Consider the following 13,008-nt stretch of genomic DNA (forward strand, 5'->3'; position numbering starts at 1 on the left):
AATAAAAACGAATATGTAAATTAAATGTTGAATATTTTGCATGTTTTAAGCAATCAAATCAAGATTAGAGTGGACTTGTAAAGGTTTTCTACATATGACAAATACCAATCATTTGTGTCAACTTCAATGGACGCTTCTATATGCTTATCCCACTATAATGTTAAATGAGGCATGGTTATGAGGTCATGGTGGAGGTGAGTCTAATTAAAGCTACAATCCCATGTGGCATTGTGCTGGTGGAGGGAGTATAGTTAAGGCTGCCATCTCTGTGAATGAAGGTTATGAATTTTTGAGAACACGCTTTAAAAGTATGTGTGTGTGTGTATATATATATATATATATATATACATATATATATATATATATATATATCTTTTATAAGTGGAAACATTCGGATTTAAACACTCACCCTGTAGATGTAGTCCAGGAGCGGGGCCTTGCTGGCTGAGTGGGGCTCCAAAGACGACTTGGTGATGGGTTCTAGCAGCAGACTCAGGGGAACAGCCATACACCAGTCCAGCAAGCAAAGTAGCAGCGAAACCATCATCTTAAAGTGACAGATACATAATCTTTTAGTTATATCTACAAGTGAATCTCAGTATATTAGAACATCAAGATTTTTCTTTTTGTTTTTTTCCCCCCGGAATTCTTTTCAAAACCAAAATGACAGAGTAATAAATTTCATGTATTTGTTAATCTCATATTGAAAGCATAAATTCAGCTCTTTTGAAAACAAGAATGTTAGACTAATAAAGAAAAACAAATCAATCCAGAGGTGTCGGTTTTATGGTACAGGTTCAACTTTCTATGTATCTCTCTTTCTAGATTTTTTAGATGTTTTTCTTCCTAATCATGCAGAGCATTTCAGGACCAAGTATTACCCGTGAATCAACTTGAATAGTAAGATCTTATCGCATGTAATATCCACAAATAGCGAAAACGACAAATTGCTAAAATTGGTCTCTGATTTAGAGTGGTTGCCAAGTAATTTCCAACACTTTTTAGATTCTACATCCACTTAGATTACCAAGTGTTACAAAAATGTAACACTTGGAACTAATGTACTTCACAAGTAGATCATTTACACCACAATTTGTACTTTGGTACCTTTGATAGTAAAGATTCCCAAAACACAGAACAACATTTACAGTCTTTGAGAACCATCAAAGTTCAACCTGAAGTTAAAGCAGTCTAGAAGCCAAACAGATAGTATAACGTGTCCTTCTTTGATTACTAAATAAATGCATTTAGCCAGTGAAGCAAAATCAAAATAATGAAAAATGTCAAGCTCAATGTGATTTGGAAAATCAAAGATAAAGCACATCAATTTAATATAACTATGTGAAATCCACTGCATTAATTTGGAATAGTAAAATCTTTGCCCTTAAAGGAAGAAATCCTGAATAGTCATACTTGTTAATTTTCTATACTTTGTTGAAAAAACTCAAACTTTTCCAGTAGAGGTGCTTTGATTGTAAGCCTAACCTGCCAATTCCAATTTTGGCCGATTTAGATTTTTTTTGTCTCAAGTGTTGTGAAATACAGTAAGAATGTCACTTGCTGATTTGACAACAGTGAGCAGACATGGTCTGGTGGGCCGGTCTGTCACTCAAACCTCTCTCACAGCAGAGCAAAAGAGGACAGTAGATGATTTCTAGACCTTTCCAGAGGTAGATAAGATTGGCTAATCACTGAACTCCAAAAATTAAGAAAATCTTGGATGATTTATCAGCTGGCCGACTTATATGTGCACCCCTATTTTTGTGAATTGTGAAGACTCAGTAGGAGCCAGGTGTCTCTCTAAAAAAACAAATCTAATGTTGCTTCACAATCCTCACAAAGCATTGTGTATCCGTGTTGCTTGTGAACCTTTCTGTAAATGGCGTGTGCCTGTATAACGCTTTACCAAGTCCAGAGGATTTTTTGTATCACATTTTTCCTACCACTGAACTTCCCTTTACCATGATTGGAAATAGCATTCTAAGCAGTTTTTCATGAGTGTAGAAGTCATAATGCGTCCTGTCTTTTCTGAGAATCCATTATTTTCTATGTTTCTTCATAATAATTCAAATTTTTACATCAATTGCATTTTTTAAGTTGATTAGTAAAACAAATATTAAGATGTTCAAGCATCAATAGTAACTGCATAACCACAAAGAAAAAATGTGACAGAAAAGGGTTAGAGAGATGAAGGTACAGAAAATAAATCACTTCAGTGGAAACATTCCTCTGCAAATGCACCATTCCGACATGATAGATCAAGGGCCTTTAGATCTATAGATGTACCTTTTTGTCTGCTTCCACTGTTGAGTGCTCTGCGCTTGGCAACAAAAAGGCTATTGTAGCCACAAAGATCTGTGTTGGGACAAAACAAGGTAAAAAATAATTGGATGACGCATCTATTGTTATGCTCTCTTATTCATACGCAGAGCCATACTTGTGCAGGAAAATAAATGTGAAATTGTTGAATTTGGAGTATTTGTATGCAAAAGTAAAAATGACTGATCCATCACTTCCTTTTAAAACAATAGGAATTTTCATCCATTATAGTATATGCGCATGTGTAATACCTCAATTATCTTCTTGGGAAGAGTTGGATCCAGCCGCTGGAGATGTTCCCAGTGAGAAATCAGCAGCTGAAACATGTCACAGGCGACTTGGGCCACTACTTTGTTTCCAAACTAAAGAAAGAAGAGGTGATATTAGGAACTTAAAAAGACTAATTGTCTTCAAACTGTAACAAAGAGCCCAGATAATGAGTAGTTAATTCAGCAAGCAGAAAAAGGTGATAATATTTATGCCCATCTCAGTAATAAGGTAAAAGGTAAAAATGTCACATTGGTGGCGTCTGATGTTTTGAGAATCAGAATCAACTTTACTAGTCATGCAATATGCTTATTTTGCTACTAGTCATGCAATATGCTTATTTTGCTTCAAAACTGGACAGCTGACTATTCTGGCTGAAGGATATTCATTGTGTTAATCAGGAAGAAAGTGACTCTGTGGTAGCTGAAATTAGTAGCACGACCTGAAAGTATAAGTATAAACAGTTTGTGTCCAGGATGTGTGGGATCTGCAGAGGTACTAGCTGTCCTTTTCCTGATTCTAGACCTGTGCAACTGCTGGATGAAGAAAAGGTCATCTCTGATGATCCAAACCAAAACACTTTCTACCATATTACATAAGAAGCATCATTTGATATGTATTGTTAGTATATAATACATATACCAACATGTATATTTTAGTGTACATGTTATACTAACATATATGTAGTATATACATGTATATACTACATATATGAAGTATATAATACATATACTTTATATATGTACTATATGAAGTACATATTCATATAGTTAGCAAATATTTATTCCAGTACAAGCAGATCTTTGTGATGTGACACCAATAAATATGCAACATATTGTGCAGACCAAATCAGAAATTTGTTGTCAGTGACAAAAACAGTTTAAACAATGTACAAAATATTAACCAAATAGTAGTAGGACTGTATGATTTTGCTTGGATTAAGTTGTATAGTTTTGACCCTTCTTGGATTGGATAAAATTCACGGTATATTCAAAACTTTTGCACACAGTTGGTTTAAATTCTATGTTTTGTCATTTTATCAGAAATGAATGATTTAAATAAATCACTAAAACGTTTTGTTTCACTAAACTGTCAACAGCTCAATTCTTTGCAAATGTTTTAATTTGCGATATAGGTCCAAGATAATCTGACAATTTTATATAATAAATAATTTATATAAGCCAAACTGTTATTACTGGATGTAGAAATCGTGCTGTTGGAACAACAGTAAAGTGAAAGAAGTCAGCTGGTTGCTTTAAGTAAAGCCAGGCGCTTTCTCAGTGTCATATTATGAACAGATTGATAATTTACAAGGAAGGAAAGCGCCGGGAGGAAACTGAGTGTGGTGCATCCAAAGCACCATCAGACAGACTAAATGTGACCACACTTTATCAGAAGATCAATACAAAAATCCTTAGACTGAGAGATAAAGACAACCTCATCACAGACAAAAAGACTACATAGGAGTTTAATCATCAAAAGTCGTGACGAGAACATTTTACTCAACAATGTCTCAGAGGATGAGACATAGATGAGGTTTCTAAACCATTTTAAGACTAGGGAACAAGGGCAAATACTAACAATTGTTCATTTTAAATGTCAGTAGAGAAATAATTAATGTTTTCTTTTCCCCATCAGCTAAACAATCTCAACAAAAACTGCAGTGAGCTAGTTTGCCAAGTAAAGGAAGAGTGCTGAAATTTTCCCCTTTTTATCTTTGACGTGTGTTTCTATGGAAATCGATTATTGGCAGAACAGTATACTTTAAAGCTTCAAAGTCTTTCAAACTTTCCAAAACACAGACCTTCTGTGATGATCACTGTGAAGTTCATTTTCTGCTACTTGTTACAGCAGGTCTCACTCAAATACCTGATCTTACAGAAGCAGGAAGCCAAGGTTTATTGAGGATGGTGAATTAAAGTTTTGGTGAAAGATGCACTTTCTGGGGCAAAATTCTCTGTAATTCTCCTTAAATTTAGTTTTTCACTTACTGTGCAGATCATCAGCATAATTTCATTTCACTTCACCACCCTGCCTCATTTTCTCCAGACTCATCGGAGGAAAGAATTGAGCTGTTGACAATTTTCCTTCAAATGTGGATTTCTTCAGTGATTTGAAATTCTTTGTGGAGAAATAGAATTTCCCATTTCTTCCAGCTGAATGCCTCTCAACATGTAACAAGGGCAGACAATGTGGGGAGTACAGAAATGGCCAAACACAAAAAGGGGCCCTGAGAGTTCAGCACCTGCTTTTAGAAAAGAGACTCTCAGTGCCACTCTTCCCCCTAGATCCCCCACCCAGCCTATACCCTCTATTTTGGGGCTGGTTGAGTCTGTGTGTCAAGTTGTACAGGGGAGTGATTACTGCTCCATTAGAGAAGGGGTGGGGTGGGGGAGGTAGGGGGTGCTTGAGCAGGAAGCTGGGAGATGTAGCTGCTTAAATTGGCCCACATCTACCGAGAGCGAGTAGCCTGGAAATTACGCCACCGCCCAAAATCCTTTTCCATGAGGGGGAAAAAAGGGGCAGCCTCCTCTGGTTCTCTGCATCTCTTCACTCAGGCAGAAGAGAGGGTTCTTCTAAAATATACCTATGAGTCACATCACATCATGGACATGTTTTATTCTAACACTTTTTCCTCAGTCTTCCACTATGTCCAAATTGTTCCACAGTCCTATAACGCAATCAACTCTCATTTTTGTTAAAGCCAAGCCCCAATAGGGATTGCAAAATAACAACAGCTATTATGTTCGTATTTATTTAAGACACAATAATTGTCTTGATTTAGTTTTTTTCCCCCTAGAACTATGATTCATTAAATTGCAAGTGATGAAAGCAAATTTAAAAAGTGAAGCTTTCTGCTTAACAATTTGTGAACATAACTTGTTTCTAAAGTTACAAACCTTTAGTGTTACTCCCAGAACATTGATGGCATCTTTAACCTGGTGGTGAATGTTCTTTTGGGTGAGCTCTTCACACACCCACAGGCCCAGGCTGCATACAGCAATGCACCTGAATGGCATAATCGGAACATGACACAAGTTAATTAAGAAGAAAGTTATTTTTTAAAATCTATAAATAAGGTATTTCTGCAGTTAGAAAATATTTCTCTTTCCAGTATAAATACAGAAACAAAATGAGACAGAATTTTCGATTGTCATTAGCTGCAGGGCATTATTATTAATAGAAATAGATGCTTTAAGTCACTCTGTGAGTAATTAATTTATCTTAATCCATATTTTATGATGTTATGTCTTACTCTTTAAACTGAAAGCAAATCTATACATGTTTCTATAACATTCTGATTTATTGAGATGAACCTAGAAAGATATGTAGAAAATAATTACTATTTATGAAACTAACAAACAAAAACTTCCAGTAGTTCTTTAAAGTAAAATATTGAGACCAGCACAGATGATCATTACCTTGCTCCTTCACAATATTCTTTTGTGGCTGCATCCAGAAGATTCTTAACCAGATAATTCTGAGCAGAAAACCAAACAGAATAATTTCACAATTAATTCTCAAATAATCATTTCAAAGGGATTTGCTTGACTAAACTACAGCATTAAACCACAAATCAACTTTTTAAGAGATAACATGCATGAACTGCAAACCTTATGCTTCTGTGCAAACTATGAAATTTTTGTGCCAACTTCAGTATAAAACCATCTCTATCAGGAAGGACTTGGAATAGTGAACATTGATTTGTAGTGTTCTTCAGCTTTTTGTGTGTTTGTTTCATTTGCATTGTGGACATTGAGTGGAATGGGTCTCCTCTCTGCTCTGACTGCAGGCAGTTCGCTGAAGGACGATTATGAGAGATTCACTGCAGTACTTAGGATACGCTAGGGGTTCAGGGCAGCACTCGCTCCTCACTTAGTCAGAACAGTTACTGCGATTGGTGTTTTATATGTCGCCAACGTCTTCAATAACAGAAAAATGTCCCCAAATTTGTCGCTAGTGACTTTTCTGGAAAGAAGTCGCTGGGTGTGTCTGGAAAGTCACCAGCTATAGCGACAAAGGCCCTAAGTTGGTAAAAGAGTTTTCCCTCCTCCTGAGCAAAGCCCCCTCTGTTCATTTCCCACACTTGCCCCTCAGTGTCCCTTGGCACTGCCCACAGGTCGCATTTTTCAAAAATTGTCTGTGGACAAGGTTATGCTTTCACAGTGGGTTGTTACACTGCAAAACTTGCAGTTCTATTGACTTAAAAATCAGCAGCTTAAAACTTTACACAGGTTGGGAATTGGTCCCAAAATCTTCCCCCCAACCTATAATGAAAGGGTAAATCGACTTCAAGTACCCCCTCCCCCCAAAAAACAGAAGAAAATGTTAAAACATTTTAAAATGTGATAAAGTCTATTTTGAAGCACAGTATAAAAAAATAACGTGAGCTAATAGTTTGAGGGTATTGCACATATAAATGCAGTATATTTTTTAAAGTCTGACTTCATAAAATTGAATTGTCAAGAATCTGTCTAGCTTCATGTTTGTTAAAATCCAAGAAACGACTAAATGAATTAATGCAGACAATGACTAATCAGTTAGTGAAACCTAGATTTTGTTTCGAAACGTTATCACTGTTTTCATCATGCTGCACCACATCGACTACTACTCACCTTGACGTCCTCATTGCCTACTCTGATGTCATTAGAGCCAGGCACACTGTGCAGAACAGGAATCTGGAGGTACAGGTTGGGGAAACACACAAGGGAGCCCAAGATTGTCTGAGCCTCTATCCTTGGAGCCTGCCAGAAATGAACACACACACAAAAAAACAAACATCAAGTGAAAACTTATAACATGAAGGAAACACATTTAAAGGAAACTAACAGGAAAATTTTTTACATGAGGGAACACAATTCAATATCTCTACCAGACTAACTCTAATCCACGTAGACGTCAGTGGATTAGGCAAAAATTATGGCCTATTTAATGTGATGTAGTTCTAACCCACAGTTCACTTCTGACTGGTTGCTCTATCCAATGTGACAACCATTGCTTGAGAAGACTCAAATAATTTAAAGAGTCCACTTTCTTGATGGGATCAGAAAGAAACTGTCAATTTTAAGATCTGGTTGAGATAGATTATGTTATCTTCCTTATACATTATGTTTCATTTATCTATTTTGTAATAACAAGGGTTTCTTCCACACGTATTGGACATATACTCTGTGTCATTTGGGTTTTCCTTTGTTGATTCATTCCCCCGTCCCAACAGTGATTCAAAGACATCTGAAAGTCCAGAGCCAGAAAAGGCAGCACATCTGACTGCTTTGGAGCAAACACTGAAGACTTGACCACTTCTGAAGCAAGAGAGATGGAACTTGCAGCCACAAGAAATGCAAGATAGTTTAAGGACTAATTAAGGTGCTTTTTCTTACATTATTGTGGGTATTAAAATATAGAACTGAGATTCAAAAAAATCTCCTCCTTCTAGACTTCTAAGAGATTGAACGGAATGATATCAAAAATATGTAAATTAAGATAACATTACTCTTAATTTGAAATTTTCTATCTATACAATTATAAAAAATAGCACCACCACTCTTCATGAGAGATTTGATCTTAAAAAGATCAAAACTCCTACCAAGTATTGCCTCCAAATAGTCCTTTATGAATGTAATATTGCTTACACACTGATATGTAAATATAGTTGTGCTTCATTATGTTGTGCAGCACTAACCAGTTTGATTTGTGTTATTTTCAAACTTAAATTCCTAGTTCCACAGTATACATAGATGTTGGCTGAATAATAGCATTCGTCACACCACTGACTCCCTATAATCAGCAGTCAAAGTTATAAATACCATGGTTATTTAAAATTAATACTAATCTTGAGAAATATAAAGAAATCTCCTTGGATTACCTTTTAATGTAACTGATTGCTCATTGAAAAGTTACAAAAAATATGTATTTACCTGGGGTTTGACAGCTTAGACTAATTTAGGAACACCAATGTAGTTTCAAGCACCTCAGTATTGCTGCAAAACAGCATTGTTTTTGCAACCTTTACTGATAATTGTTTCAAATATCATCAGAAATCATATCAAGTCTGTGTACACAATGTCACATGACTTTCCTAGCTCTGCTTGACGTAATAAAAAGGGTGTGCATTATGTCACGGACCATTAAACACGATAGAGGGTTAGTTTACCATGGATAATTTAACAGCCATGTGTGCTTAGTGATTTATTTTATTAACAATGTATCATTAATCAGAAGCATTTGTTCAGTTTTTAATAAAGCACTGTTTTTGCCACAAATACAGTCATGAGCTAAGATTTTTTTAAATTTTGATTTAGTTTCCAAAGACAGTAGAACAACCTTGTTCCATTTTTTAGTAAATCACAGGAAAGCAATTTGTGGTTATAAATTCTGCTATTGTTGCTCACTCCAACATTCAGGCACAATAAGGCAAGAATGCTGGAAGGTTTTTTTCCAAATTACATTCTTGAGTTTTGTCCAAGTCATATAAATGACAGACATTTCAAGCATTTCTTATATCTTCTTTTAATGCTTTTTTATGCTATGGGAAGATTTGAAAAAAGAAAAAAAAGAGATAAAAACAGTGAAAAACAAAGTGAATCAATCAATTTACATGCTTTAAAAATGTGTTCAATTAATAAAAAGCAATGATCCATTAACCTCAGATCTTTATTTTTTTTTTAACAGCTCATTGAGTTGAATGTTGTCTGTCCAGAATTCAACAATAACCTTGATCACATTTAACCATACAAAAACAACATTAAGTCCTACTTATTCCAATTTGAATTAGTCACAAAACAATGTGGCCAAATTTGGTTTATGATAGTAATTAGTGAAAAACAAAATCATGAAATGAAGCCCAGCTGTTAATTGCATTGAGTTTTTAATTTCCAATCATGTCTTGCCCTGACGCATGTCAGTGGCAATAGTGGGAAGGAATGGTTCTCCAACAGAGAAATCTCCAATAGATCCTCACAAGACCAAAGCATATTTACTAGTAGGGAAAAATAATATCATTTATATTAAATATACTTTCCAGAGAACAATAAGGATAGCCCAGAGGGTGAACTTTCTGGAGCCAGAGAATGTTTTACTCAAGCATGTTTTGGTTTATGTTTATGGATACAGTACTGCTCTGTAAATAACTTACAGAGCAAGAACTAAACTAGTAAACCAAAAATGCAATTAAATAAAAAAAAAAAATTACATCACAGATAAAAAAAGAACAATCTATAGTAGGATTAGCATAACTTCCAGATAATTTAATGCATCTTAATATAAGCTGTGGTCACAAATTTGGAAAATAAAAAAATTACATATGTTGAGGGCTCTTTGTTATAAGTTGCAGGTGTCCATATTGTGCATAAAAAAATCTTTTAAAATGTTTTGTCTTTATTTTCCCCCCCCAATTTCTCGGTATCAGAAGTTCCTCTTATTTTTCTCAAAATTGTTAGACAAAAGTCAAAACATTCTGGATGTATATCTGTATGAGTCTTTGGGGGTGGATGCACATACATCATTTAACTTGTTATGAAAAAAAATAAATTGATAAATTGGTTAGCAAAATGATTTAATCAAATAGAATCCGGTTTTCAAATATACTTTTCATAATCAATTTTTTTCATAATCTAGATTTTTATCAGTGGTACTAGTGACAATATGCATATGCTCTTGCTATTATGCTTTTTTATTTCAAAAATAGGATCTCAAGACCCCACTCTTGATATTTCAATCACCCCAAGGACACCAGAGATAAAGACAATTATTGATAAGACTTTCAGATGCAATTTATATACTTAGAAGTATGTGTGGAAAAACTTTGATTGAATCCATATTTTGGTGCACATTAATTCCAGACTGATATTCAAAGTAAATCTGAATGTAAAACTTATTTGTACCTCTTTGGAGTCAGAAGAAAGAACATGGGCAGCAGCTGTGATAAAATCTCCAAGCAGCATTGTGAAACCTGGCAGACCGAGGAAGAAGAAGCGGGGCGAGCAGGAGCGGACGATGGTATTCAAAATGTCCTAAAGAAGTGAATGGACACAAACAAATTAATAATATTATTAACATTTTATAGTGACAGATTTTTTTTACTGTGATCTTGGAATAAACTAAGATCACTAGATCTAGATTATTTTTTTTACCAATCTAGATTTAAGTTTTCTGCAGGCCATACATATTGAAGAAAGCTGAAGTAATATTTCCTTAACAGATGAAAAGACGCAACATGGTGAAAGCTTTTCACTACAAATGGTATTCTGGTCATTTAGAGCAAGATGATTAAAGTTAAAGATTCAAGAGTAAATGACAATATGGAAAAGGGGGGGAAAGAAAGACAGACAAGAGGCAGCAGATGGATTGTTCACACTGGATAAGAGGGAGGACAAAAGACTTCAACTTTCATGAGTCATATGTAGGTACACACCAGCAAACCTGTAATTAAAGCCAGAGACAAGGTATTGTTTTGAGGCGGTACAGCAGCTCAGTGGCAGATGGGTACTCTTTCAACACCAACATATGCTGTGCAGCAGAGGGTTACACACAAACCTCTTAAATGTGTACAGTATAAAACCAAACGCACATACAAAGGGCATTAAGATGTTAAAGGTTTTACACCAAACTGAAAATACTCGTATATACAAAACATACACACAAAATGGTATAAGAATGTTGCTTCTCAACAAGAGCATAATTACTCTCCCTTATCTGCAGTGTGTATGTGAATATGTGTGTACAAAGCCAAGGTCCAGCTCAGAAACACCTGCCTTCATGGCTATAAACCTGAGCAAATCCGACAGTTCAAACATCAGCCTGTTTGTACCTGATCCGAGGGCCACCTTAACAAAACACATGCATACAATTGCGGCATCAGAGACACACAAACACAGTGTGCCACCTATGTATTTGTGACATAAGTAACCCCAAACCCTCAGTAAACAGCTATGCAGGTGAACAAAAGGAAAATAGAATAAACACAGACATAAATAGCAGGAAGTCAAACCAACATCAGTGCTGCATGTGGAAAATTGGTGGGAAGAGCTTTAGAGCTGAGGGGCCAATTTTACCCTCATTTTGTTGGTAATTGACCTCTGAAGCATAATGTGCAGTGCAGTCAGAGGTAATTAGCAGGCAACAAACTGTTTCTTGATTGCCTGAAATAAGCATTTTAGAGGAAGCTACAAATGCAGACGGCAAAGTGCTTTCGATTGTGTGTGTGAGCAGAGGGGACCTGATTTCAGGTGTGAGTAAAGAAATCAGCATTGAGGAAAGTGGAGCTGTGTTGGCAGTAGAATGGCCGACTGCATCAACAAAAGGTGCATTAACGTCAACACTGAACAGAGCAACCACAGAACTTTTTTTTTTTTTTCGATAAATGTGGCCTCATCCTCAGGAAAGAATGCACTCCGCCTGGCCCAAGGGTGACGGGGTTCATTCTGGCATTTTATCACATAAAGTATCAAAAAAACCTTTACAATTATAAGAGGAAACATTTGATTTCAAATATTTTATAAAGAAATATCAACGAAGTTCACAGGTCAGAGATTAACAGTAGATTTTGTGGAAAAGTTTGAATTAATCTTAGCTAAAAATATATAAAGCAATTTAAAGGTATCTGTAAATTTCAGTTATGAAAAATACCGTAAGCAAGTTACTTTAAAAGTTATTTGCTCAATGACATGTCTCACTTATTCAGTAACAAGTCAAAAACAAAAACCGAAAACATAAAAACAAAAAAAACATTTGTCGACTTGTCATGGTGTGCATCAGCGCTGCTGTCAATTAATTGTGTTAAAGTTGTCAAATTTTACCACTAATCAGATGTTTAGGAACTTTTAACCCAAATTCCTTAGCCACACAGAACAGACCACTAATAGAAATGTGTTTCTGAATTTATTATATCAAAGGGCAAAAGGAACATAAATTGGTGAAAAAACTAGAAATGCACAAAATTAATATGCACCTTTGTGAAATTTAGAATGTAATGAAATCTGAACATATTTACAACTTTTGAGGCCGACTTTTTAAACCTTGTAGAAAGTCTTAGAAATGTGTCTAGTTGCTTCACGAGTGTTTCATGTGCCAATAATTGAATTTTAAAATAATTGGTAAAGATTACTAAACTCTGCAATTGATGATTGTTGTGGGATGCACTTTTTTTAACCAAATCAGAGCCTATTTATGAGTGAATGAGTTGCAAAAAGGCATTGTTTGTGTATTTTAGTTTGTAGACCAAATTAAATCCGTTTTTATTTGCCTTCTAACACAGACATTTACAGTGAAAAACATGGAAAGGCTGTGGCAATTCTTGTCTATGTAATGAGAACTTGACACTAAAAAGAAGAAGCAATTCCCACAAATCTGGGTTTTATAAAAGAAGTTTGGCAAATTAACCAACTTGATAAGCAGAACTATGAACTTATAAAATGAATCTTT

The 13,008-nt window shown here is 35.3% G+C and overlaps 1 protein-coding gene across 6 annotated transcripts in view; it reads right to left on the reverse strand.

Annotated features, from left to right (window-relative positions):
* The window catches only part of ralgapa2 (Ral GTPase activating protein catalytic subunit alpha 2), a 107,071-nt gene that overhangs the window by 47,267 nt on the left and 46,796 nt on the right, over nucleotides 1–13,008 (reverse strand). For all 6 annotated transcript variants that reach the window (XM_044143350.1, XM_044143354.1, XM_044143349.1 and 3 more), the window contains 7 exons: nucleotides 10,470–10,598; nucleotides 7,203–7,331; nucleotides 6,009–6,067; nucleotides 5,487–5,595; nucleotides 2,571–2,681; nucleotides 2,287–2,355; nucleotides 410–547 (listed from right to left, as the gene is read on the reverse strand). In XM_044143350.1, the coding sequence (XP_043999285.1) occupies nucleotides 410–547; nucleotides 2,287–2,355; nucleotides 2,571–2,681; nucleotides 5,487–5,595; nucleotides 6,009–6,067; nucleotides 7,203–7,331; nucleotides 10,470–10,598 (744 nt within the window). The remainder of the gene's footprint in view (nucleotides 1–409; nucleotides 548–2,286; nucleotides 2,356–2,570; nucleotides 2,682–5,486; nucleotides 5,596–6,008; nucleotides 6,068–7,202; nucleotides 7,332–10,469; nucleotides 10,599–13,008) is intronic.

The sequence above is a fragment of the Gambusia affinis genome, linkage group LG16 (assembly GCF_019740435.1).
Source record: "Gambusia affinis linkage group LG16, SWU_Gaff_1.0, whole genome shotgun sequence".
NCBI lineage: Eukaryota > Metazoa > Chordata > Actinopteri > Cyprinodontiformes > Poeciliidae > Gambusia > Gambusia affinis.